Below are 27,183 nucleotides of genomic sequence, written 5' to 3'. Positions count from 1 at the left end.
TAAGGATTGCATTTAGACTATATAAGTACAATATGACGTATTGACCTCAGGTAAATTCTACCTCCACTATCACTTGGCTAATTCTGGCAACCTGGACAACCCTGGAGTAGGACTACGTCTTTTTGCTACTCAAACTAGAGCTCTTTAAACTAATTTAAGACTCTAGCTTAAGTCACCTACTTACTGATACAATTATATGCTTATTCATACTCCTTAGCACAAATTAATAATAGAGTCCTAATAAGCTGTTACCATAATTGAAGCTTTTCTATGGCACACTCTAACCTTTTCCAACTGAAGGCCAAACAGACTTTTTAAGTAAAACACTACACGTCCGACCCACAGGTGCCCACACAACGGCCGACAAGTGTAAATCAGACTATAAAAACGTCTGAATCGCAACTTCAGCGCCTTCGCAACGCCTGCTTTTACATCTGCGACGTGAAGTCCACAGGCGTAACAACTGTGGCACTACCAGGGTCACTCGGCCACTCACCACCTGGCTACACACGCTGGCCTTGAAAACACGTAATCAAGCGACGCAGGCAAAGCGGCACAGGAAGCTTCCACCCGACTTTCTTCCAAATGGCAAAGGCTTCGGAGAAAACCAGGCAAGTGCGGCGTGCACGCAGCCACCCCCAAATAACCAACCCGGGTCCCGACATCCCAACCGTCCCTTCATCTTTCATCATTCCGGAATGTCACCCAACGACGGGTCGGTCGGCCACGGGCCCTCCCACCCCACAGCCAGGGCTGGCCACCTGGCTCCCGGGCCCCGGCCTGCCCCAGGGCCCCCACGGCCCGGATTCGCGGGTCCCACGGTGTAGACGCCTTGACAGCTGTTAAATTTCTGGAACATGTGACTCTGGGGACCGACCTCGCTGCCAACAGACTAAACACCACACTTGACACAATTCCCCGAGCCCCGCCACACCTGGCTCCAAACAGCCCCAAGCAGGGAGCGACGTGCCAACCCCGAGGACGCTCGTCCAGTCGCCCGAGGACGGGGAGCGAGTCCCGCCCGGCGGGCCGCGCTTACCCATTTGTCCAGGGGGACCTGGGCGAGGGAGCCGGTGCCCTGGTAGAGGTCCAGGCTGAGCTGCTCCAAGCTCAGCTTCTCCTGCAGGAAGTGGCCCAGGTACCTCTGCAGGAGGTACCGACAGGCCCTCTTCTTGATGGACTCCGAAAACGGCCACGGCATGGTGAGGGCTGGCAGCTGGCCGCGGGGGCTGCGGGCGGCGGCTGCGGCCTCGCGCCCAGGCTCCGGCTCCGAGGCCGGCGGCACCTCGGATCGCGGCCGGCGGGCCCAGGCCGCGGCGGGTCTAAGCCCTGGACGGCTCCTGCATGCCCGCTCGGCGCCACCGTCCCTCAGGGCGACCCCATCACCCGCGCCGCACCGCTCGCGCTAGGCCCGGCGGGGACCAGGCGCTGAGGAGTGCCGGTCGCCCCAAGCCCGGCGGCTTTCCGGGTCACCGTCGGCCCACAGAGCGGGTGCAAGACAGCGCGAGGCAGGAGGCAAGGGCTGAGGTAGACACCTCCACCGCCGCCGCACGACGAATTTGTTGTCATCTACAAGGCGCGCTCCCGGCACGGGGCGCTCCCAGCGCGTTCGCGAGACGCAGCCTCCTCGCGCGCGGCCTGGCGCAAGCGGAAGTGACGCCACACTGGGGGCCGGGTAGGCGGGAAGGAGAGCCTGGGCCGAGCACTTCCGGCGGTTTCGGGGGCGGGGCCAGGGCGGTGCGGGGGCGGGGGCGGGGCTGGCGCCGCGGGTCGGCTCCAGACGCCCTCGCCGGGAGGAAGAGAAGGACGGGGCGAGCACAGGTGAGCAGTTGCGCTGCCGGGCTGCGGTCTGCGGGCGGGTTGCCGCAGGCAGGGCTGGGGGCAGGACGGGGCCCTGCGTACCCCCTCGAGGCCCTCGGCCGGGTGGTGAGGGGCGACGGACAGCGGGCCCGGTGTCCGCGCTGAGTGGGGTCTGGGGGCGGGTCCGGCCTGGGCTGGCCGGGTCGCTCAGATCCTGGGCTCTCGGGAACCGCTGCTCGGGGCGCCGCCCCTTCCACTGCAAGAACGGGTGACCGTCGGCATCCCGTCGGCATCCCGCCCGCCGCAGGAATCCCGACCGGTGTCATTGTCAGCAAGTTATGGGTCCCGTGCCTCCTGCGGGCATTGTTTCCAAAGCTTCCTCTGGGTTACTCTTGGTCTAGTGGCTTGCAGTTTGCAAAGCGCCTGTCGTACACTCTTAGTCCACCCTGGGGGTGCTACACCGACGACCAGGAAACTTGGGCTCTCGAGGCATCTGTGGCAAAACTGCTTTCTCGGATAAATTCCAAAGGCTCCCGACCCCTCGGGGACCTGGGTGAAGAATTCGTGCCGTCCAGAGCATCTGCGCAATCGTGCTTCTGCCCTCTGGGAGGCTACTCCTGCAGAGGCGGAGCCGGTTCAAGTTAGTCAACCCGGTGCCGGTGGCCCGGAAGTCAGCTATCCTGGATTAGAATTCTGACACTGACACTCAGTGGCCGAACCACCTTGCACCGGCCACTGCCCTCTCTGAGCCTACCTTGACTCTTTGCCAAGTGCGAGAGTATTAATATCTTACCTCCAAGGATTGCTAGGAAGAGTAAATGATGTTAGTTGGGCACGAAGCAAAACAGAGTCCTGAAACATAAAGCTGATTAATTAAGGATAGTGAATTAAGATGACCAGTTTAAGGAGTTAAATATTTACTGTCTTCGTAATTATTTCATGAATATTGACATAGACCGGAAATGTTGATGGATACAAAAAAAAAAATCTGGTTGTCCTTTACATTTTAGAACCAGCGTGCTCTCAAGTATATGTAGTGGCTTTGATAGTTGATGCCCCTCATTCTGTGTAGACATATCTCAAATATTCCCAATAACTTCAATTCCCAAGCTATTCCTTCATTTAAAAATATTTGTTAAAGGCTTGAGTTGTGGCTCAGTGGTGGAGCATTTGCCTAGCATATGTGAGGCACTGGGTTTAATCCTTAGCACCATGTTAAGAAATAAACAAAGTTATTTTGAAAATATATCTGTTAAGGGTCATTTAAATGAAATGACCTGGGCCCCCAAAAGTGTAAAGAAGAATCAGGCGTGCAGCTCAGTGGCAGAGCTGTGGTAAGCATGCGGGTGGCCCTGGGTTCATTCTCCTACACCAAAAAGAGAGTGAGTGACTGAATCAGACAGAACCTTCAAGGAGCTTATGTTCTGAAGTAGAAGGGGCATTCATGTATTTAGTGTTTATTAATTGCCTGCAGTATGTCAGGGACTGTTCTAAGCTCTGGGGCTACAACAGTAAACAGATTGTTCCTACTTTCATGGAGCTTACATTTTACTGAAGGAAGGGGAAATGAACAAATCAATTGAATAATGTGTCATGTGTTAAATGCTATAGGGAAAAAAAAGAAATGTAAAGGGATTTGATCTAGAAATGAGGGGAGGAATATGCCTTTACAAAAACTAAAAAATGCTATGAGAAGGCCTCTCAAACTATTACTTTTTAGCAGACTTGGAGAAAGCTAGGAAGCAAGGCACATGGAGTTGGGAACAAGTCATACAGGGCCTTGCAGACAATTATTAGGATTTTTGCTCTGGGTAAAGCAGGTCTAACAAGAAAAGTGACATAATCTAGACTGTTTTTATAAGGTTGTGCTAACTACTGTGTTGAAAATAGCCTGGTATGGGGGTTGAAGGGTCTGGCATGAACACAGCAAGACCAGTTAGAAGGATGCTGCAGTAATCCATACTGCAATCCAAACAGGACATTGGGACAGGAAAATAGTTAGAAGCAGCTGGATGTTCATTTCTCTTTCTCTCTCTCTCTCTCTCTCTCTCTCTCTCTCTCTCTCTCTCTCACTCTCTCTCTCACTGTGTGTGTAGATATTAAGACATGTTTGTAATAATTATAACCCTTGCCATAAAAGGGGTATTAACAAAGTGGTGTGAACAGTCCAAGGTGGGGATCTCATCTGGCAGTGAAATAGGCCTTGGAAGGTTTGGACTGGAATTTTGACAAATGGATGAAACTTTTTTCAGTAACTGTTAATAAGTGGTTTCTTTTGCAATGTGGAATTACATTCAAGCTATTCATAGAATGCCTATAATATCAACTATCAGACAGGAAAGGAAAGGAAAATTAAAACCAAAGATTTTTCAATAAACACTCAAAGTGTTAAGTGGGTTGCCTTATACATTTTATGGTTTCTAGGAGAAATTCAGCATAAATGTTAAATGTCCTTGTCATATGGTTAGCTGCAATAGAATATAAACTCTTCCCATGTCACAATGCTATTTTGTGTTTTATCAAAGAAGTACTACCACAAAATGTTAATACTTAGGAATAATTGAGGAAGATGAAAATATTTACCCAACTAAATATTGTGAGCTTTTTAGGAATTACATAAAGGGGTTTGAAGAGACAGGTTGGAAACCACATATATCACAGACTAAATAGGTCATCTCAAAATAATCATTCTTCAAAGAAATCCATGATAACAGGTGAAATAAAAGAAGCTAGTAAGATGTTATGGACCTTTTTAATACTCGCACCTGAGGAACAGGAATGTGATGTCAAGACACCATTTCCCAGGTCTCTTTGAAGAAGTTCTACAAAACAGCAGTAGCAGCTGTGGCCCTATAATGTAAAGATTCAAACGCCTGGAGTTTCAAAGCCAGCACTTTATTCTCTAAAATTGGTTTAATATAATTAACAGATAATATTTCTTGAACTTAGCAAGTACACAGCACATTCTATTTTTTTATTATTATTGTTATTTTTAGTTTTAGATAGACACAATATCTTTATTTTTATGTGGTGCTGAGGATCAAACCCAGTGCCTCACGCATGCCAGGCTAACATGCTACCACTTGAGCCCCAGCCCCCACAGCACCATTCTAAGCTTTTTTTTTTTTTTGGTGGTGCTGGGGATTGAACCCAGGATCTTGTGCATACAAAGCAAGCACTCCACCAATTGCACTATATCTCCAGCCCCTCTAAGCCTCTAAGCACTTTCTATATATTTTCTCTCTTAATTCTATCAATATCACTTTAAGATAGATATTACTATTAGCTTCATATTAGAGAGGAGGAATGTATAACTGAGAGACTAAGACATCTTGCCCTGAGTCACAGATTAACTGCTAGAGCTGAGAGTCACCCCATCAGCCAGCTTGAGAGCATCAACCACATCATGCTGATCACTTCTAGTTAGCATTAGGAGGATTTTCCAGATTGTAGTATTCCAAGAAAAAGTGATGGCATTTAAGATGCCACATCCCACTCCTCAGCTGACTGTTATAATGTCAGCTGAAAAGTCAAACTTTGTTTCAAAGTGAGTATTTGTAACCTTTGTACTGCTCTTGAAATCTTTTGCCAGGCATTAGGTAACTGTCACTCTGCCCACTCTCTTCTCATTAAGGACAAAGCTCACCTCTGCAATTTTTTTCCAGGTCTTTGATGCTTTGAATTTGTAGTGAAACAAAATTAAGTCAAGTAAATTAAGTGGAGAATAAGGGATTTAGTAGTAATCGGTATCTTGCTAACCAATTTTGTGAATCCTCCAAAGACATAAAAACACTTATTTAGCACAGCCCAAAAATTATACCAACAGATGGAGAAAGAGCTGAACCCTAAATAATTTATGCGTGATGTTTTAAAGAATCATTTTTGGAAACTTTATAAAAACTAGGTGATGCAATCTACCAGAATGATTGAGAGCAATTATAATGAATTCCAATTTTTAAAGATTTTATTGGCAACAGAATACTGCCCAGACTCTGGTAGAGAACCAGTGTAGGGTTTAAATGGGAAGCAGTGAGGTTTTCTATTTTATCTCTTTATTGATTTGTTTTATATTGGTTAGAAAGTGCTTTATTTAAATATAGTGCCAAGTCATCCTTATTTCCTAGAGGATTATATAGTAATAAGAAACTAATTAATTTCTACATTTTTTTAAGCATTCAGTGTTTGAGTCTTTTTTAGGTCCAAGTTTACAATTTCTGGTTTTGAAGAAAAGTTTACAGAGGCACAGTGTTACTGTTTATTTATAGTTTTAAAAACCTCAAATCAGCACAAGGTGTTTCTCCACCCCGGAGCTCCTTCCACAATCAGTAAAGGCACACCACCATTCTCTTGGCTTACTTTGCACCCCGTAATGTGTCTCTCTCGTTGCTGAAAGGTGAGTGCATAGTCATTTTACAGATCAGTGCATAAATGGAAAATAGCCATTTTTTTACAAATGATTTGTAAATGATTGATTTAAAATTTTTAATTTGAAAAGTATATGTGAGTTATTGAAAACAGATATGTTATGATTCAGAAAATAAAAGCTAAATTAGGTGACTTTTCCTAAATTCTAAATGATACCAATTATAATCAACTTTATTCCTCTTTACTTTCAGACTAATGTTTGAAATATTATAAGCTCAAACTTCATTTGAAATAGATGCTTCAAATTACTTCATCTTAATAATACTCTAGTTTTTCTAATACCTGTATCTTAATACCTTAATAATAGTCTAGTTTTTCCATACCTGTACTTTCCAATATATCACAAACCTTAGTTCTTTTTTCTTACTGCAAATATAATACATTTTCATTTTACCATAGAAAAACTACAAAGGTAAAAGGTTAAAACTACCAACAATTACCTTCTTTCTTTCCCCCCTCCCACCCAGATTAAGCCCAGGGGTGCTTTACCACTGAGATACATCCCCAATCCTTTTTATTTTTTATTTTGAGGCAGGGTTTCTCAAAGTTGCACAAGACCTCCCTAGGTTGCTGAGGCAGGCCTTGAACTTGTGATTCTTCTGCTTCAGCCTCCCAGGTAGCTGGGAATCAAGGCATAAGCCACCACACGGGGTTACCTTCACTTTGAACAAAAAACATCAGTGTAAATGAAGTGGAAAGAGTCTTGAGAACTTAGAGAATGCCGAGCTCAGTGCCAACCTGCCACCCTCGTACACTCCTGCCTCTGCCTGTCAACTTCCTACTGTCAGACACATTTCCTGTAGTGTACATAGCAAATGTACAACAGGAAATGTTGAAGGAAGTCCTTCTAGCCTTTAATTCCTTGGAATAGGGCAGTATTTCTCAGATTGTTTCACTCGAATATTCCTATCAGAGGGCAAAGGAAACCCCAGAGTATAGTATAGGGATAAAACCTAAAGAGGACATGGCTTGAGACTTCCAAACATTTTTGTTCTTTCTTTAATTCAAGTCAGTTTTACATCATTTTTTTATAATATTGATACTATAAGAGTGATATGCAGGGCTGGTGTTGTAGCTCAGTGGTAGAGAGCTTGCCTAACTTGTGTGAGGCACTGGGTTTGATCCTCAACGCCATACAAAAACAAACAAAGGCATTCTGTCCATACACAACTACAAAAATCTTTTTTTAAAAAAAAAGTGATATGTATTCTCTAAGAACATTACCATATATGTCCTGTGACTTTGTATACCCTTCTTCACAGAGCTGAGTACCATGCAGAGGTGCTTTGTAGGGGATATGGTGATCTCTCTTACATCCGGACACAGAACCGTGAAAGATGTCCAAGTTGAATTTTGAAGGATTGTAGATCATCAAAGTAATGTCAAAATATATTTTATAAAGTTAAAAACAGGAATCTAGAGCTGGAGATGCAGCTCAGTCGTAGAGTACTTGCAACATTCATTAATGAAGGAATCCACAAGATGGTAAGGTTGATTCAGAGTAGTATAGGCAAGACCAAAGTCAATGAAAGAAAAACTGATGAAATAGGGTTGCAAAATTGACTGGTGGGATTTCTACTTCTAGCCAAGGTAGAGTAATAGGGACCTTCTCACCTTAAACAACAAAATTTGGGCAAAAAAAAAAATGAAGCAGTATTTGGGGCATCTGCAATGCATAGTGATCCCTAAGAAGCAAGACTTAAATGAGATGAGCCTGTGGTCCTAGTTTATTGCCTGGAGAGATGTTAGACATAGCACTTGGGAGAAAAATTCAGGTGAAGTCTGGTGGTCTACCAAAATAGAGGACATGGAACTAGGACAGAGTGTTAGAAAGCAGAGAGCTTCACAGAGCAAGGGCTGTGGAGATAACATAGAGCCCCGCCTTGAGCTTATAGCTGAGTATTAATCAGCATATTGCTATGAAGACACCATCCAAAAGTGAGAAAAGAACTACCTGAAAGAACTAGAAAAAAAACAATTTTCTAAACTAAAGCGAGACCAGAGAGAGTTCCTGTTCCTCTTGCACAAAATTCACAAGGCATTTGGTAGAGTACTCAGAAAAGGGGTTTTTTAGAAAAAATAGATATTGTAGAAGAGTAAACTCGAAGATACAGCAGTAGACATCATTCAGTATGAAACCCACAAGAGGGGCTGGGGTTGTGGCTCCATGGTAGAGCACTTCCCTAGCATGTGCAAGGCACTGGGTTCGATTCTCAGTATCATATGTAAATAAATGAATAAAATAAAGATCCATCAATATCTAAAAAAATTTTTTAAAAAGAAAGAAACACACAAGAGACTGAAAAACTGAACAAAGCTGTGAGGAATAGAGCACCCTCAGTCTAATACACAAAATTCTCCTAGAGGGACAGATAAAAGTTTGAAATGATGGCTGCCAAATTTTTTCCAAATTAGTTGAAGACTATAAACCCAAGGATCTCAAAAAACCCAAGCCAAAGAAACATGGAAAAAGTATACCAAGAAGTACAGTGATAACCATGTTACCAGATTTCTCATGGGAAACTGCCAGCAACATGAGAGTTGAAAAACATCTTTAAAGATTTAAAAGACAATGAATGGGCTGGGGATATAGCTCAGTTGGTAGAGTGCCGCAGTCTGGCTGGGCACAAATCATGAGCCACTGAAGCAGGAACAAACTTTATTTTTGAACTGCAAGAAAAAACCTCACACATGCTCCTGGGGAATTTTCCCGAATGCCATGCGGCTCCTCCAGTAACCCCCAGCCGGAAATATCTCTCCGGGAAATCCCTCCTCCTGCACTTCCCCAACCAATGGGAACTCTCGGGGAATCCCCGGAAATCCCCAGGAGAACTCCAAAATAGTGCGAGAACTCAAAAGTAGCGACAGGGTGGATATTAATGCCTCCCCTGTCAATCCTGTTGGCAAAATGCCAGGGGCCATACAGACTCGGCTGTGGCTCTCAGCATCTCCCCCCCTTCTGTTTAATTAAACAACAAGTAATGTGGCTTAGGGACCATGCCTGTTAGGTAGTCCAATTCAACATATGGTCCTTACCCGTCATTGGATGAACTGACCTCTAGGCGTCAGCCTCCTGTCTTAGGTTGGTACCACTGCAATTGGATCATACCCGTCACTGACTACCGGTCCAGCATACAGCCATACTTGTGGATAGGCCTTTGCACCAGTGGGGGGGTGAGGTTCTTTGCCTCACCTCTATTAGCCCGCAAATTTGGCCTTGGTGCCAGTGGGGGGGTGAGGTTCTTTTCCTCACCTCTGTTGGCTCCCAAATTTTAGACCATCACTAGTAGAAGGGAGGAGGATGCAAAATGCCAATGACACCAAGCCAATTGAGGGCTCCTTTGAAAAATAGTACCACCAGTGACACCATCAGCAAAAATACTCCAGCACTACCACAATTCGCTGCACCAGCAGATAGTTCACAATGCATACAAGAGATACATAGTCCAGGCAAGTTCTGCAAGCAGTTCAAAGCAGAGGAATCTGTCAATATGTCCATTTCCTCCCAAAGTAAATCGACTCCTTGATTGAGCATTACTTGTTGAGTTATTATTCATTGATGCATCAGTTTATACAGTTTGTTGTGATAACTATCGAAGAAGCTGTAGTTTGGTTTTATCTTTGTCTTCACCGGCACTGGGATGAAGATAGGAATTCTGGCAATGATGCTAGGAAAAAAATTATGTAACATTCCAACAGGCACTAAGAAAACAATTTTTTGAACAATTTACATTATCCTGAACAGAATTATTAAATATAATGAGAAGGAAAGGTGAAAGTAAACAAACAGATCTGTTAACCTCCTTATTTGTTCACATATTAAAACAATTTTCAACAGCTGTTTGCCCAATCTAAATTAAACCATTAAAATCACAAAAATCCGCATCCATTTATTCATGAGCGCTCCTCGTATATGATATATGGACATACACACATACAGACATACAACACAAAACAGAATAGTGCGCACATAACATACAACACATAAGACAATAGTAAAGGCCTTGTAGCTTTACCTAGGTGAAATCTCCATTGCAATGTTTAAAAACTCCACAGTCAATAAATAAAACTGATCAGAAAAACATTAACCTAGGTCTGTATGAGCTCAAAAATAAAATAGAACTTTATGATGTGGGAAAAGGCAAATAATAAAATAAATATTGAAAAAAGCATTCTGGTTAATCACTGTTGCAGAAGAATAGCCAAACTGGAGCTCTGGATATCAGCTGTTATGGATTTGAGTCAAATCACCATTTTTTTTTTTTTTTTTTTTGGTCCGTAGAATTCACTTTGGTTAGTTTCTCTGGAATCCAAATCAGCTGTTGTTCTCCCTGTGGAAACACACAAACAGATCCCTGACTCCAGACAATCACTGGGTCAGAACCGTAGTTAATATCTCTGGAATCCAAATCGGCTGCTGTTCTCCCTGTGGAAATACACAAACAGACCCCCGATTCCAGACAATCACTGGGTCAGAACCTTTCCATTGTCCTGTTAGAATATCCTTCCAAAGTACCTTAGGCTTATGTACATTTTTTGGACACATATGCCTTTCCGCAGCACTAAGCCCTGATGAATCCAAATTTTAAAAGTTTAGAGTAAAAAGGGTTATTTTAAGTTTATCTTTGGGGGATATATACCCCTTTCCAATTCCCTCTTTTTGCTTTAATAAGTATATTTTAATAGTTTGATGAGCTCTTTCAACTATGCCTTGTCCCTGAGGATTGTATGGGATTCCTTTTATATGAGTAATGCCAAATGATGAGCAAAATTGTTTAAAAGAGGTAGAAGTATAACCAGGACCATTATCTGCTTTTAACTGTTTTGGAACGCCCACAGTGGCAAAATTTTGTAAGCAATGAGCTATAACATCTTTAGTTTTTTCTCCGGCATGAAGGGAGCCCATCAAAAATCCGGAAGAAGTATCAACTGTAACATGCAAATATTTTAATTTTCCAAATTCTGGCAAGTGTGGGACGTCCATCTGCCAAATATGGTTAGGTATCAGTCCTCTAGGATTGACTCCAAGATTAACTTGTGGTAAAAAGGTCACACAATTTTGACATTGTTTTATTATTTGTCTAGCTTGTTCCTTAGTTATTTTAAAACGCTTTTGTAAAGTGTTAGCATTGACATGGAACCTTTTATGAAAATGTGTAGCTTCTTCTAGTGTAGAGAAAATATGTATGTCATGTGTAGTTTTACCTGCTAAATCGTTGCCCAAACTAAGGGCTCCAGGCAATCCTGTATGTGCTCTGATATGTCCTATAAAGAATGGATCTTTTCTGTCCCAGATTAGACTTTGTATAGCAGAAAACAAAGAGAAAACAGTAGAGGAATGGGAAATCCTACCAGCATCTTCAAGGGATACTATAGCATTAACTATATACTGACTATCAGAAAATAAATTAAATACAGAATCTTTAAACATCACAAAAGCTTGTAAAACTGCATTAAGCTCTACCTTTTGAGCTGATTGTTTGGGTACTAAAAATGTAAAAGTTTGATCAGGGGTAACTAATGCTGCTGTACCATTATTTGACCCATCAGTGAATATATTTGGAGCATTCATGATAGGGGTTTTTCTTGTCATTTTTGGAAAAACTACAGGATGTGAAGACCAAAAAGACAACAAAGGATTAGATGGTAAGTGATTATCAAGTGAAACATTAGATTTACACATGATTATTGCCCAAGTATTTAACTCATTAGCTAACTCATCAATTTGATCCATAGTATATGGAGTAATAATTTTATTGGGAGAAATTCCAAACACTCCCTTTGCTGCTTTTATTCCTTTGAGTATTAATTGTCCTACAGCCTCAGGATACCTAGTAAGAATAGTGTTAGGAGAATAAGATAAATGTATCCACAATAATGGACCTTCTTGCCAAAATACTCCTGTAGGAATATTTTTTGTTGGTATTACAATAAATAATAAAGGCAAAATTCTATCCAAATGCATATTTTCCATATATGTTTCAATAATTTTTAATGCCTTTCTTGCTTCAGGTGTTAACATGCGGGGTGAATGTGGATCTGATGGACCTTTTAGGATATCAAATAAAGGTCCCAACTCTCCTGTTGGTATGCCTAGATAAGGCCTTATCCAATTTATGTCTCCTAATAACTTTTGAAAGTCATTAAGTGATTTGAGTTGATCTACTCGTATTTGAATTTTTGGTGGACAGACCATAGTTGAGGATAATAGAACTCCTAAATAATTAATTAGAAAATTTAATTGTACTTTATCTATTGCTATCTCTAGATTATAATTTTTTAATAAATTTGTAAGTGTGGCATAATATTCTAGCAATGTGTTTTTATCTTTGTGTGCTAACAATACATCATCCATATAGTGAAATATTTGTAGTTCAGGATTTTGATTTCTAAGTGGCTGGATTGCTTTGTTAACATAAATTTGACACATAGTTGCACTGTTAGCCATCCCTTGAGGGAGTACTTTCCATTCATATCTCTGATCAGGACCTTCATGATTCAGTGCAGGGATAGTAGATGCAAAACGTGGACTATCCTCAGGATGAATTGGAATTGAAAAAAAAAAAACAATCTTTAATATCTATAGCTAAAACGTACCAGGTTTTTGGCAAAGCAGACAATTGAGGAATCCCTGATTGAGCAGGTCCCATAATAACCATCTCCTTATTAATGGCTCTTAAATCTTGCAATAATCTCCACTTACCAGATTTCTTTTTAATGACAAAAATGGGAGTATTATAGGGAGACACAGAAGGTTGTATATGTCCCTCCGTTAATTGTTGTTTGACCAGGTCATGGGCTGTTTGTATCTTTTCTTTAGTCAGGGGCCACTGAGGAACCCATACTGGTCTATCTGATTTCCAAGTAATTTTTATTGCCTCAGTGACCCCTTCTGAAAACCCAGTCCATGTCTATTTATTCCTTGATCTATTTGAATTGGTGCTGCTATACCTTGTTCTCCTAATCTTTTTTCTTTCCTGAAACCTTGTCTAGCCCTAATAGAGGGCGCATTTGGATTGATGTTATTTGTTAATGTCAAACCTAATTGATCTAGGACATCTCGTCCCCATAAAATTATAGGAAGATGATCCAATACATATGGCTGTATAGTTCCTTCACATCCTTCAGGATCCTTCCAATCTAATACCATTGCACTTCTATGGGGATTAGTTGCCACTCCTAGGCCTTGAAGCATTTGAGTGGCTTGTTGTAATGGCCAATGTTTTGGCCATTCTTGATGAGATATGATGCTAAGGTCTGCACCTGTATCCAGTAGCCCATTAAATTCATGTCCTTGAATATTTAGTTTTAGCATTGGGCGAGAATCTACATTCAAAGACAGCATAGCCCAATCTACACCTGTGGAGCCTAATCCCCTGGAACCTCTTTCCATAGTACTACTGGAAAATTTATCCTATAGGCTGGGTATTATTAATAACTGTGCTATTCTATCTCCTGGTGAAATTACTGATATACCCTTTGGAGAACTAGCTATAATTTTTATTTCACCTTCATAATCGGGATCAATTACCCCGGGACTTATCATAAGTCCTTTTAGCGTAGAAGAACTGCGTCCTAATAATAAGCCTACTGTTCCTTGGGGAAGAGGTTCTTTTACTCCTGTGGGAATGATTTGAACTCCCATCTCTGAAGTTAGTACTGCTCTGGCGGAGGCGCAGATGTCCAACCCTGCGCTCCCTCTAGTTCATCTGATGAGAGATATGATGGATAATGTGTCCTGGACACTACCCTGATGGTGTTTCTGGGTTCCTCCATGGTGTTTCTGGGTTCCTCCAGTGCCCCGTACATTTGTGGTCGTGGGCCCCGGAGCATTGGGCCCCCCTGTCCATTTTTTGGCAATGGAGCCCGATGCCTTTCTCCATGATATCGTGGGTAAACACCTGGTCCTTGTCCATTTTTTGATAACGGAGTACCCTCTATGGTGATTTGAGAACGGCATTCATTAGCCCAATGTCTCCCTCTACAGCATCGTGGGCAAATACCTGGTATTCTATTCCTTTGATACCTAGCTTTGTTAAACCCTCCTCCTATGGGGCAACTCCTTTTAAAATGTCCTGTTTGTTCACAATTGTAGCATGTTTTTGGCCTGGCATCTAAAGCCTGTTGTACTGCTGCCAAGACTTGTCCTTGTTCATTAATGTCTCTACATAATTTAATATATGTGTTTAAATCTTCATGTCTCCATGGTCTAATGACCTCTCTGCACCAACAATTTGCTTGGTCATAAGCCAGTTGTTTTATAAATGGCACTGCTTGTTCTGTATCCCCAAAAATTCTGGAAGCTGCTTGAATAAGCCTATCTACAAATTCAGCGTAAGGTTCATTAGTTCCTGTATTACCTTAGATAATTGACCTTGTAAATCTCCATGCCCCTGTAAAGTTTTCCATGCCCTAACCGCATCTACAGCAATTTGTGCTTATACGCCAGGATCGTATTCAATTTGTTGCCGTTGACCCTCATAAGGTCCTTTTCCTAACAACATATCTAGATTTCTTTGAGGGTAACCAGCTGCTGCATTTCACCTAGCTGTCTCCCTGCAAAATTCCTCATTGGCAACCTTCCATAACAAATATTGTCCTCCATTTAGCACAGATTTACACATGCTAGCCCAATCTGCTGTAGTCATGTCCAAGTTGGTAATGGATTCGACCATGCTTACAGTGAAGGGTGCTTGAGGACCATAGCTTGTTACAGCCTCCTTTAACTGCTTCACTGTTTTGAAATCTAAAGCACGGTGAATTTGCTGCCCTCCTGCCTGCTCAAGTACAGGGCATGCTAATCTTTGAGGTCCTGTCTCAGGATCCCATCTATCAACTACAGGGGTTGAGGGGGTTGTGAGCCACTCAGCTATCTCCATAGGTGGAGCTGTTGGTTGAATTACGTACGCCCTCTGGTGATAGAACGGTGTTAGTAGCAGACTCCTGTTGTAGCTTTTTCCCTAATAGCTATTTCTCCTCTAAGCTTTCTTCCTTTAAATTTTCTTCCTCTGTCTGACTAGCTTGAGAGACCTTCTCTTTTGCTTGATCTAAAATGTCTTTCTCCATGGTCTGAAACTCTAACAATTTACTTAACTCTCTTTCAGTTTGTTTTTTGCTAATTTCTAATCTGTTATAAAGATAACGCAACCCAATAAGATAACACAAAACAAAACCGAAACAGAATGAAACAAAAATGGAACAAAAAATCGTTGTATCAATTTTCCTATTTTCTTGACATGTGCATTTGTGGTCTATTTCTATCTCTTCCTCAGGGTCGAACAACTTCCAACCTTGAGCCAACCATTTTTTCCAGTCTGCCTGAGAAAATTCTAGGGATAGGCAGCTTGAAAAAAACACAAAACAAATCAAAACAAGAACACATTGTTTTTTAAAATGGTCACCCATTCTCTAGCCTTCCCTTAGGGGCAAGCAATTTCACTTACCCCGAAGCTTCAGACGTTCCCTTTACGGGCCACCAATTGCCGCAGTCTGGCTGGGCACAAATCACGAGCCACTGAAGCAGGAACAAACTTTATTTTTGAACTGCAAGAAAAAACCTCACACATGCTCCTGGGGAATTCTCCCGAATGCCATGCGGCTCCTCCAGGAACCCCCAGCCGGAAATATCTCTCCGGGAAACCCCTCCTCCTGCACTTCCCCAACCAATGGGAACTCTCAGGGAATCCCTGGAAATCCCCAGGAAAACTCCAAAATAGTGTGAGAACTCAAAAGTAGTGGCAGAGGCGGATATTAATGCCTCCCCTGTCAATCAATACTGTTGGCAAAATGCCAGGGGCCATACAGACTCGGCTGTGGCTCTCAGCAGTAGAGTGCTTGCTTTGCATGTACAAGGCCCTGGATTCATCCCCAGCACCACACACACACACACACACACACACACACACACACACACACAAAATAGATTTGAAAGACAACTGTCAATCTCAGATTCTATACACAGCAAAATATCTCTCAAAGATGAAAGGAAGATTTGTTCAGACACACCAAAGCTGAAAGAATTCATAAACAGCAAATGTACACTACAAGAAACGTTGAAGGAAGTCCTAGCAAAAAGTACACAGATCATATATGTAGATATAGGTAACACAAAGGAATAAGTAGCATCAGAAATAGTAACTGCGTGTTAAGAATAAAAGTTTATATGAAGTTTTTAATATATATTGAAGATATATGATAAAAATAGCAAATAATATGTAGTATACACTTGTAAAGTTCTTATACACAAAATGGTATAGTATACTCTTGTAAGGTTCTTATACATAAAATGATATCTATTGCAGGCACATTGTGATAAATTAAAGAAGTATACTGTAAGCTAAAACAACCACCAAAAACATACCACAGAAAATTATATTTAATAAGCCACCAAAAGATAGAATCCTAAAAGTGCCTAGTCCAAACATAAGCAGAAAGATAAAGAAAAGGAAGTAAAATACAGATGAAACAAAACAAATAGCAAGATAGTAAATTTAAACTCAATAATACTGGTAATTATGGTAACCATACTAATTGTAAATGGTTAAACAACCCCAATTATAATGTAAAGGTTGCCAAATAGGATTTAAAAAACTGGGCCAAACTATGTGCCGACAGTATACAGACTTCAAATATAGACTGTTATTTCCATTCTCAAGACCTAAAAACAACTTCTTATTTCAAAATCAAATTCCTCCCATCTAGGTGTCAGCACCCTGTTGAATAGCCATTCTTGCCCATCCATCATACCCTTAACAGTTTCTTTGTATGTCATTTAGGCTAGTCTCCTTACAAATCTTGCTGTATCCTACACAAAGCTGTGCTTATCCTCTGTTCCCCATGAACAGACTCTGAAGACCACTCTGCTGTCCATAACTGTATGTAGGCTCATTCCAGACGAATTTTGACATGTTCATGAGTTGAACCTCATCATAATTCACTGATATATCGTAGACCATGCAATATCAGGGCTCTTAAAACAGTAGAATTTTCTGTCCGTTTTCTTTTATATGAGAATAGCATGAGCCCAATGAGATTATGTGGCCAAATTCCAAGTTCACACAAGTGTAATGGTAAAGGTCATAGTAGGTCCAAAAGCATATCATCGTTTTCTGTGATTATCAGCCATTCACAATAAAGTAAGTACATTTCTTTAGTTGTAATTATGATGTGTTTGGCTTGTAGCTGTAATATTTGTACAAATATTCCTCATTCTGTTTTATTTCCTAAATTAGACCATAAGCTACCAGTAGGCATCTTTAATTGCCCCTAGGCTTCACTCTTTCCTGTGGGCTCCATCCCTGACACACATGGTAAAATCAAACCTCAGTAAAACTACAATTTTAATATAAGAAGAAGGAAGAAAACATGTCTATATTTTCTTTTACCTTCTCCAGCTTAATACACATTTGGCTTCTTTGCATGTTTTCAGTGTTTTAACTGTGGTAGAATATGTACATAAGTACAAATAACTAGGTGTCTGCTCAGAGTGCTTTGACCCACTGCTGTATGGAATAAAAAATGTGGAAACTGCTTCTATGATGCTCAGTGCTCTGCTGCTTCTCCAGCCACTGAAGCTTGGATATGGTTTAATAACCTCAAAGGTTCACATGCTAGAGCTTGGTCTGCAGTGTGGTGAGAACGTTGTTAAACCTTGAAGAGGTGGGCCAGGCTGCAGCTCCCAGCCCCCCGCAGCCTCCACCCCAGGCGTGGCCCCTGCCTGGCCTTACTCCAGCAAGAGCAGGGCAAGTACACTCAGCTCTGTCCTTGGTGCCAAGCTGATGACAAGACTGTTCTAAAAGGCTTCCAGGACACTTTGATGTCCTGGAGCAGGGGATGATGGCATTGGTGCTCACCTGGCAGGACCATGGCTGTTTTGCAACAAACACCATAATAGCAGCTTTGCCAACCTGACAGTTTATCCACATGGCTTTGTGTTGTGCTGCTGGTCCTTCAGAATCACTATAGTGATGCACATGGCAAAGAAGAAATTGTCAGGCTTTCAAACAAAGTAGAAGAAAGACAGAATTGAGTCTGACAGTGCTGGGAGGTGATCCCTTACCACCCACAATTTGCTTAGGGGCTATCGACAGTTGGTCTACTGCTAGTGGACGAAGGAAGCACTACAGGGTGAAGGGTTCACACCTCATCAGACCATTAAATTTCTACATCTGAAACAGCTTGGAAATGTTTGCCTCCCCAGTGGGAGAGTGATTTGGTGCATACCTAGATGTCCTGGGCAGTGGCAAAGGGGGTTACACTAGCAAAGAGGTACTGATTCTACAAGTAGGCCTGGGGCATATTATATGAAATAGCCAAACTAAAACCAAAGCAACTAGCCAGGGAGCAGCTGCAGAGACCCATCAAGACCCCCAACAAGAGCTCTGAGGACCTTAGTGCCCACTTGTCCCAGAGCTCATGACTTTCTCTCCCTACCCTCTCAGAAATTCTGGTTGGTAGTAACTCAAGAAAGGATATTGATAAATAAGTCTATTTAGACTGTTAGGAAAAATAAGTTGTAATCATAGTTTAAAATGTTTTTATTTGTATAATGCTTTAATACTAAAATATTTTAACCTATATCATGAAAATTTCTGAATATTACCAGGTGAAGTGGCACATACCTGTATTCTTAGTAACTTGGAAGGCTGAGACTGGAGGATAGCAAGTTCAAAGCCAGCCTGGGAAACTTAGCAAGACCCTGTCTCAAAATCAAAAAAGGAAAAAGGCTGGGGTTGTGGCTCAGCGGTAGAATGTTTGCCTCGCCCACACCTAGCTCTGCTTTCCATCCTCAGTACCACTGCAACAGCAAACCTTCTTTCTGAATGTTACACTTTCATTCAAAAGGCATTTTGGAGAAAGGCTTCTCAGAGTTGTCACAGTCTCAGAGAAGGTCTTTCTCTTTTGCAGCTTAGTGCTAATAATCACACAGCAACAATTTGGTGACCTACTTTGCAGACCTGTGAGGATTTCTTCCATTCTAGCACCAGATTCTTCATCATTCCCCATCATTAAGGCCCTAATCACACTGAATTACACTCCTGCTAAAAGAAAACTTTGTAAACTGTCAGGCTTTCTCATGTATACATCTTTTGCAAATAATATTATTTATTACATCTATAATTGAGGCATTCAGTCACTTAAGCAAAATAAAAACAACATTAATGATGTTCAGAGATTTATAGTAGGTAGGCAATTTCAAAATCTTCAAAACTAAATTTGCAAAATATAAAATGTGCTCCAGAGCTTATATATAAAACCAAGTGTGATATTAAGCAGCATATTGATGATATTAAGAAGGTTGAAATTTTTAGAAAATCAAATATTTTTATTTTCATATATATAGTAAATCAGATTTTAGTTACCTGACAGATTGTTTCAATAGTAATTGATCATTTTGTAATTGTGTTGTCAGCAATGAGTGGCTAGTTCTATAAAGTGGAATAGGAGACAAAGGATTCTTAAAAGTGTCATTAGCTGAGATAGAACGGAAGAGTACAGGGCTGGGGTTTTGGCTCAGGGGCAGAGCATTTGCCTAGCATGTTCAAGGCCCTGGGTTCAATCCTCAACACCACATAAATAAGTAAATAAATAAAGGTATTGTATCCAAGTACAACTAAAAAATAAATATTTTTTTTAAAAAAAGAATGGAGGAGTACATTTTTTATCCATTTGCTTTTAATTTTTTAACATAGCTTTACATAGTTTTCCACAAGTTGTCTTTAGCAAATAGTTTTGGCTTAAATAATGTGCAGATGACATGCAGCTATAGGAACTCTGCCTCCTTAAGCTTTTTGCTGATAATTCAGAGCAGTAACTGCACAGCAGAATCACTCAGGAGCTCTGGAAAAATACCCATCTCCCAGAGTTTTGGGTTCCATTTCTCGGCGCTGGGGCCAGGTCATCCGTTTTTATGCGCTCTCCCAGGCAGTTCTAGTGAGCTGCAGAGGCTGAGAAGTACCAACTTAAAGCATTTTGGATATCATAGAAAGGGCACAAGTGAGTAACTTTAGAAAAAGAGATGGAATACACAATGTAACAGACAAATGGCATAAACCAAAATGTGCATACAGCGTTGTCAGGAAAAAAGGTTATTAAGGCTTCTGTTAGGAAATGAGATCATCACTCATGTAGGCTCTCCAGCACAGTGGAGGGGAGCTCAGGAAGAGAATGCTGAGCGAGTGTGGATGGGCGAGAGGCACCCTGCGTTCAGCAGAGCAGTGCTTAATCCCTGTCAGAGAAATGAAAGCCTTAACTTTTAAAACCTTCCAGGTAAAAAGAAAGTACAGGATCTTATTCTCTAAAACCTTTTTTACGAAGTCCTACACATTTTCACATATATCAACTTTTCTCATTCCTACATTTGAAAATTTAATAAAATTCACTGCCAGGAAAATCCTTTTTAACCCTAGTCACAGAAGAAACACTAGAACTGCGTAACAGCCCGGCAGTAATATTGGATCAAGTTGGCATGAGAAATGTCTTTTTTTTTTTTAAATATTTGGACCAGTTCAAATAAGTAGTGAAAAGATGAGCTACTCGGAAACTCTTAGGATTATAGGCTGTCCGTTTGTAAAATAAAGCTACAGAAAATACATCCCAGGCTAACTAAAAAGTTAAATATGAATATGAGAATTTAGAAGACTGCTAGAGATTTTGTAGATGTAATCATGGGGGTGGGGAAGGCCTTCTGACACAGTCCAACCTGGAAGTCTGAAAGGAACCAGTAGGAGGCAAAGTGTTGTCATGGATAAGGACTTGAACTGGACTTCAGATGGCCTGGGTTCTACTGCATATCTGCCCTTTTGATCTTAGAACTAAAATACAATCTAAACAGTCAAAAAGTGTTTACTTAGGGAAATACATACTAAAATAATGAACTCTCATTCTTCGCCTCTCACATTGGCAAAAATTAGAAAGGATTGGAAAGAGTATGTTGAAAAAGAGAACAGATGCCCCTGTTCTGTTGGTGGGTATATAATCAGCACTGCCTCCTTGAAGTGTAAAGTGCAATGTCTGTTGAGAGTTAAAATGAGCGTGTCCTTTGACTCTGCAGTTCCAGTTCTAAATCTCTCTCCTAATCACACATTTATAAGTGTGCATAGTCTTTTTACTGAACCATTATTCAGAATACCTCAAAACTAATATATGCTAATCAATATGGGAATTAATCTTTTAGGGGTAAGTGGGGAAGAAAGGCCCTTTTTTTTAATACCTTTATTTTATTGATTTATATGTGGTGCTGAGGATTGAACCCAGGGCCCCGCACGTGCCAGGCAAGCGCTCTACCGATAAGCCACAACACCAGCCCCAAGACCCTTTTTTTGATCCATAGATATCTGTAATTTTACTGGAAATGATTTTAGAATGTATTCTCCCTAAAAATTGTTAGCTACTTAGTGTTTCATGCCAAGCTATTTCAATCAACAATGTTTTAAATGTCTTTCTGTTAAAAAAAATATCATATGTACTTTTTGTCAGAATGGAAACAGACTGCAATCCCATGGAGCTAAGCAGTTTGTCGGGGTTCGAGGAAGGCTCAGAGCTTAATGGCTTTGAAGGAACTGACATGAAAGACATGAGGCTGGAAGCTGAAGCAGTTGTGAACGACGTTCTCTTTGCTGTGAACAACATGTTTGTCTCAAAAAGCCTACGCTGTGCAGATGACGTGGCCTATATCAATGTGGAAACAAAGGAAAGGAACAGATACTGCCTGGAGCTCACTGAAGCAGGACTCAGGGTAACTCGGTTTTCTTCGCACGCTCACACAAAAGTATATCTTTACCATTTTTTGATAAAAGTAGAGAGGAGTAAGGATGGGAGTGGTGTTCACTGTCAAAACTAGACATTCAGTAACTTCCAAAACTCTTAAAGAAAACCTTAAAGTATTTGATCATGAGAAATTGAATTTTTTGAAAAAAGACAAAATTTTACTTGCAAGGTATTATGTCACTTTAATCATTACCCCTACAGTAATTTATTTTTCATGGGGCTAAATGTGTCCACCAAAACTATGCATACTCTGCAGTGAATGAGTTTTGCAGTCTATATATTGAAAGGATCTTTGTGCACTTCTTGTAAATGTCTTCCCTATTAAAACAAAGTTTTTGACTCTTCTGTTTTCCAGCTCTTAGATCAGAATTGAATCAGAGAGAGCTGGGAGTTGTGGCACAAGTGTGTAATCCCAACAACTAAGAAGGCTGAGACAGGAAGATCACAAGTTCAAAACCAGCCTCAGCAACTTAGCAAGGTCCTAAGCAACTTAGCTTGACCTTGTGTCAAAGTAAAAACTAAAAAGGGCTGAGGATGTGGCTCAGGGGTTAAACGCTTCTGGATTCTATTTCTGGTACCAAAAAATCAGAGAATAACATTGTACCTCCAAATTTCCACGAGTTGTTCCCTTCTTACAAGAATCTGTTATAAAATATTCCAGACAGATTGACCTTTCCGTATCTTTAACCAGAATCATAAATTTAGAATAACAGAAAACATCAACTGACAGCAGCTATACAACAGAAAAGATGAAGTACCACATACCAGTAATCCCAGCAACTTGGGAGGCTGAGACAGGAGGATGGCAAGTTTGAGGTCAACCGAGGTAACTTAGTGAAACACTGTCTTAAAATATAAAAGGGTTGGGGATGTTGGCATGGGGCTTGCCTAGCATGTATGAGGCCTTGGGTTTAATCCCCAGTTCTGGTTTCCTTCAGATGACTTACAGGTACTGTATGTTCCTTGAGAGGTGAAGCAAGGCCAGCATCTCCACTGCTCTCAGTTTCCTCATAACTGCCATATAGACAGCTGCTTTAGTAGTAGTACCTGCATTCACCTAAGGACCAAACCCAGGCCTTGAGCACACTAGGCAAGTGCTCTACCGCTGAGCTGCTTCCCCAGCCCTGCATCCACCAATTTTTATGCACCCCTTTTAAAATTTCATAATTTGCACTGAAAACTGTAGTGGATCTTAAGTACAAACAGGCTCAGGAATCAGAGGCAGGAGGATCAAGAGTTCAAAGCTAGCCTCAGCAAAAGCGAGATGCTAGGCAACTCAAAAAGACCCTGCTTCTAAATAAAAATACAAAATAGAGCTGGGAATGTGGCTCAGTGGCCAAGTGCCCCAGAGTTCAATCAATCCCCAGTACCCTCCACAAAATGTAAAGACAAATAGCCAAATCAGGTTTAGAGATAAATGCCCAGGGTAAATTCTGTCTTGGTTTTGGCTAATTCTAAAGTGGCTGTAGTAAGGTCAAAGGGGTTCTTTTTCCTCTGTGCTACTGGGGATTGAACCCAGGGCAATCTACACCAAGCTACACCCCCAACCCTTTTCAGTTTAGCTTTTATTTTAAGACAGGGCCTTGCTAAACTGTCTTGATTGGCCTCAAACTTGTGATGATTCTGCCTCAACCTCCCAAGTCTCTGGGATTACAAGCATGCACCACAGCACACAGCTAAGTAGAAGCAGTTCTCAGGGAAACTCAGAAATCATAAATGTGAGTGATCTCGGTTGAGTTGGTCTACTGTGAACTCCTGCTTCTTTATCTATCACCTAGAAATTAAGAACTAAAATGAACTGTAAGCACTATTATACGACTAAATGATGCAGAAAGATCTGAATCAATCATAAGAATGGGCTTGATGTCAGTCTGTTTTCAGATATTTTTTTGTCTAATAGTTATTGAGCAACTGTCCTGCGTCAGCACTTGGAAATCAAACCAAAAAGATGTGACCCCGACCTTTGGAAGGTCACAGTCTAGTAGGGATAAGAGAGAGGCAGACGGAGTGTCCCACACAGCAGAGAGTGACATAGAAATGTGGACCTGAGGAGGTGTGGTTCATCTTCCTCAGGTGTCTGCCTCGGGTTTTATTTTAACTATAAATTACTCAACTTCTGTTTCTAACATAAACTTCTATGGCTTAAATGTCTTCTCTGGCTTAACTATATGCAACAAAATATAGAGTTTATATGGGGGTTTTATAAGCTGTAATGAACAAAAACTTACTTACTTTTATCCTTATGTGCTGGTAAGACATGATATATCTTATTTTCTTGTCAGAAAAGCTTAGCTATGTTTAAAGGTGGAAAAAAAATCACACAGAATAACATTTCCATTTATCTCATAAATTTGTTCCCTGTCAGACCATCAGATAAGTAATGTATTAGGTGAAAGTGACCTTTCACATTACTAATTACTGAAGCCAAGTTGTTATTAAAACAAGTAATTAAAATTAAAAACTGATAAAGCTAATTCATTATTTAAATTAAACCATCTATAGGAATAATTTTGAGATACTTTATTTTAAAAGTCTAACCTAAATAAATAATAATAAAATATGAACTGATATTATCTATTATAACACCTTAATGTAGTGGACCCTCAGTATATGTGGAATTAAATAGGTATAAAAAGCATATTTTGATATATGAAAATGAAATTTTTATGTATGTAACTTTTTAAATTCTTTCTCTATATACCTTTTAGGAGCAGAAGTGGGTAAATCAAACCTTTTAAATATCAAAAAAAAAAAAAAGAATTCCATAGAAAATATTTTTCTGGGGTTGTTTATATAAGTTCCTTAAATACTAAAGGTTGTATTAGAGAACAACCTGTGTAAACACTCAGTTTTCATTTCCTGAACCAAGGTGGAAAGGAATTATGTAATTCATGGGTATATTTCTCTTGTAGGTGGTAGGTTATGCTTTTGACCAGGTGGAGGATCACTTGCAGACTCCCTACCACGAAACCGTCTATTCCCTGCTGGACACACTCAGCCCTGCCTACCGGGAGGCGTTTGGAAATGCGCTGCTTCAGAGACTAGAAGCTTTGAAAAGGGACGGACAGTCGTGACCAAGTTGATTCCTGTCAGATGGGGCTGCTTCTGGTACAGAATGTCCACATGAAACTTGAAGTTTTTGCACATGGTCATAATTGAAAATGCTTCTTCAGTTCTGTGTGTTTATCATTTGCTTCAGATTTAGGCTTTTGGCTTAGAACATCAGTGACCTAATCAGTTGTCTTAGTTTCTGATTCATTAAGGGAATTCTGAGGCCATTGCTGTGACACCATCATAGGACATCAGATTTCTTCATATAATTTCTCTGCATCTCAGAACCTAATCAGTATTTCATTCTCTTATTACAGGGCTTTGATGCTGCCAGCACTCTCTTTTACATATGAAATTCTAGATTTGCACAGTAATAATAGGAATTAGAATTACCTAACTTCAAACATGGATTCAGCCTGCTAAATCAGGGGTTTACTACTAGCTTGGACTGACTTTGTAGTGATTATTTTGCTACTGGCCTTATTGGAAACAAACTATTGACTAGTTTCCCCTGCACAAATTTTGAGATTCACTGCTTCACTTAATCTATTTATATTGCTAATATGGTTTAAAAAGATGAATGACTTATATGTTCTAGCTAGTATTAAATAAAAACAGGGACCGAAGTCATGCTTGTGCTCCTTGTTTGCAGCAGCCAGCCAGCTAAGCAGAAGATGAACCGTTAGCAAATGAATGTAATAACTACTTGTTTCCAAGATATCTAAGCACATAAACAAATATAGGAACAGGCTTCATTCCCAACAAAAAGCATCCTCAATGTGTGATTGAAAAGAAGATTCTGGTTTCCTAGAAGACAATATTTTGGCCTGTGTTAATTCTTATTCTGAATGTTTGTTTACATAATGTACAGTATATATTCAGAAAGTATTTTTGCTTCAACATTTACTTTCTATAACGTAGTGCTTTGGTATTCCCATGGCACCCCTCCTCCCCAGTAGATGGACAGTGTTCTATCTCAGTGCTAAATGTACAGTGTAATGTGAGTGCATTGTATGGGTTTGAAACCAAAGGATGAATGAAGCATTCAGAGACTTAATATTTGAAAAAGAGATACTCTGTATTTTATATTTTACTACAGGTACTAAAATTTATAAACTTAATAAAATGTCCAATGCTGCTGCATGTTTTCAAGTACATGTCGAACAATAAGGATTGAGGAATTTTTTTTAATAGTCACCTAAAGCAGCTACTGTAGAAATATTGAACTAAAATTCTGTTTCCAGACACACCTTCATGAATTTGTCATTTGCAGATTTTTTTTGTCATTATTTGAAAAATAGGCATTTCTAGGTTCCAAAGATCACATGAGGGCTATGGGTGTATCTCAGTGCTAGAGCAGTACTTGCCTAGCATATGTGAGGTCCTGGGGTTCAATCCCCAGCACCAAAAAAGGAAGAAAAAGGATCACTGGACCAGAGCAAATTAAAGTTCAGTTTTCTGTCATCATCCCTGTCAGAGCTCACTGAAATGTGTGTGATGGATAACGTATGTTCACTCTCGACTTTATTTTCAGACGCTTAACTGGGCAGTGAAGTCTAACTTCAGGTTGAACTTTCTCATGCTTAATCTCAGGCTAAATGTAAATGATATTTGTAAAGTTTGAATAAAATTCTGTTTATCATTTTTTGAGTTAAGTATGAAGAAAAGCAATTGTGTTTAAAAATTGAAATTGTTCATTTTGTGATAAATGATTGATTCCAAAAGCTTCTGTTTCCATTTTTCAATTCTACATTGTTATATTCTACGTATGTACTTTTGGTTTGAAGTGAGTTAAGTGAGTTGCCTTTTTTAATTACCATGAAAGAGGAACAGCAAGAGAGGATATTAGTAAAACTACACAGATCTACATGAGAACCTAGACATTAAAACCTCCATTTTGCTGGGTATGGTGGCACAGGCAGAAGAATTACAAATTCAAATTCAGCCTGTGCAACAGAGCAAGACCCCATCTTAAAACAGGCACAGTGGTATACACCTGTAACCCCAGGAATTTGGCAGGAGGATTACAAATTCAGGCCAGCCTCAGCAACTTAGACCCTGTCTCAAAAAATAAAAACAGGTGGGGATGTAGCTTAGTGATAAAGCACCTCTGAGTTCCATTCCCAGTACAAAACAAAA

General features: G+C 40.6%; 2 protein-coding genes across 5 annotated transcripts in view; one reads left to right on the top strand and one right to left on the bottom strand.

Annotated features, from left to right (window-relative positions):
* Positions 1–1,631, bottom strand: part of Atg2b (autophagy related 2B) — a 69,229-nt gene extending 67,598 nt beyond the window's left edge. For both annotated transcript variants that reach the window (XR_003301755.2, XM_026399417.2), the window contains exon 1: positions 1,040–1,631. Coding sequence is in view for 1 of the 2 variants with exons in the window: in XM_026399417.2 (XP_026255202.2) it covers positions 1,040–1,201 (162 nt within the window). In the remaining variant the exon portion in view is untranslated. The remainder of the gene's footprint in view (positions 1–1,039) is intronic.
* Gskip (GSK3B interacting protein) lies at positions 1,153–26,707 on the top strand. Of its 3 annotated transcripts, XM_077799885.1 has the most exons (4): positions 1,794–1,821; positions 12,238–12,312; positions 21,703–21,961; positions 24,906–26,707. In XM_077799885.1, exons 3-4 carry the CDS (start codon positions 21,704–21,706, stop codon positions 25,065–25,067), a joined length of 420 nt encoding a protein of 139 aa, XP_077656011.1. In that variant the 5' UTR covers positions 1,794–1,821; positions 12,238–12,312; position 21,703; the 3' UTR covers positions 25,068–26,707. The 3 variants fall into 3 exon arrangements, with proteins under 3 accessions (XP_077656012.1, XP_026255204.1, XP_077656011.1); XM_077799886.1 differs by lacking the exons at positions 1,794–1,821; positions 12,238–12,312 and adding an exon at positions 1,153–1,202; XM_026399419.1 differs by lacking the exon at positions 12,238–12,312 and having other exon boundaries at positions 1,751–1,821.
* Positions 26,708–27,183: the final 476 nt, after the last annotated feature.

This window comes from Urocitellus parryii, chromosome 6 (genome assembly GCF_045843805.1).
Source record: "Urocitellus parryii isolate mUroPar1 chromosome 6, mUroPar1.hap1, whole genome shotgun sequence".
NCBI classification, from domain to species: Eukaryota; Metazoa; Chordata; class Mammalia; order Rodentia; family Sciuridae; genus Urocitellus; species Urocitellus parryii.
This window is presented reverse-complemented; position numbering and strand designations above follow the sequence as displayed.

Coding starts and splice junctions, on each gene's coding strand:
- Gskip (XM_077799886.1), top strand. CDS start 21,704: ATGGAAACAGACTGCAATCCCATGGAGCTAAGCAGTTTGTCGGGGTTC. Junction 21,962..24,905: donor TCACTGAAGCAGGACTCAGG/GTAACTCGGTTT, acceptor TTTCTCTTGTAG/GTGGTAGGTTATGCTTTTGA.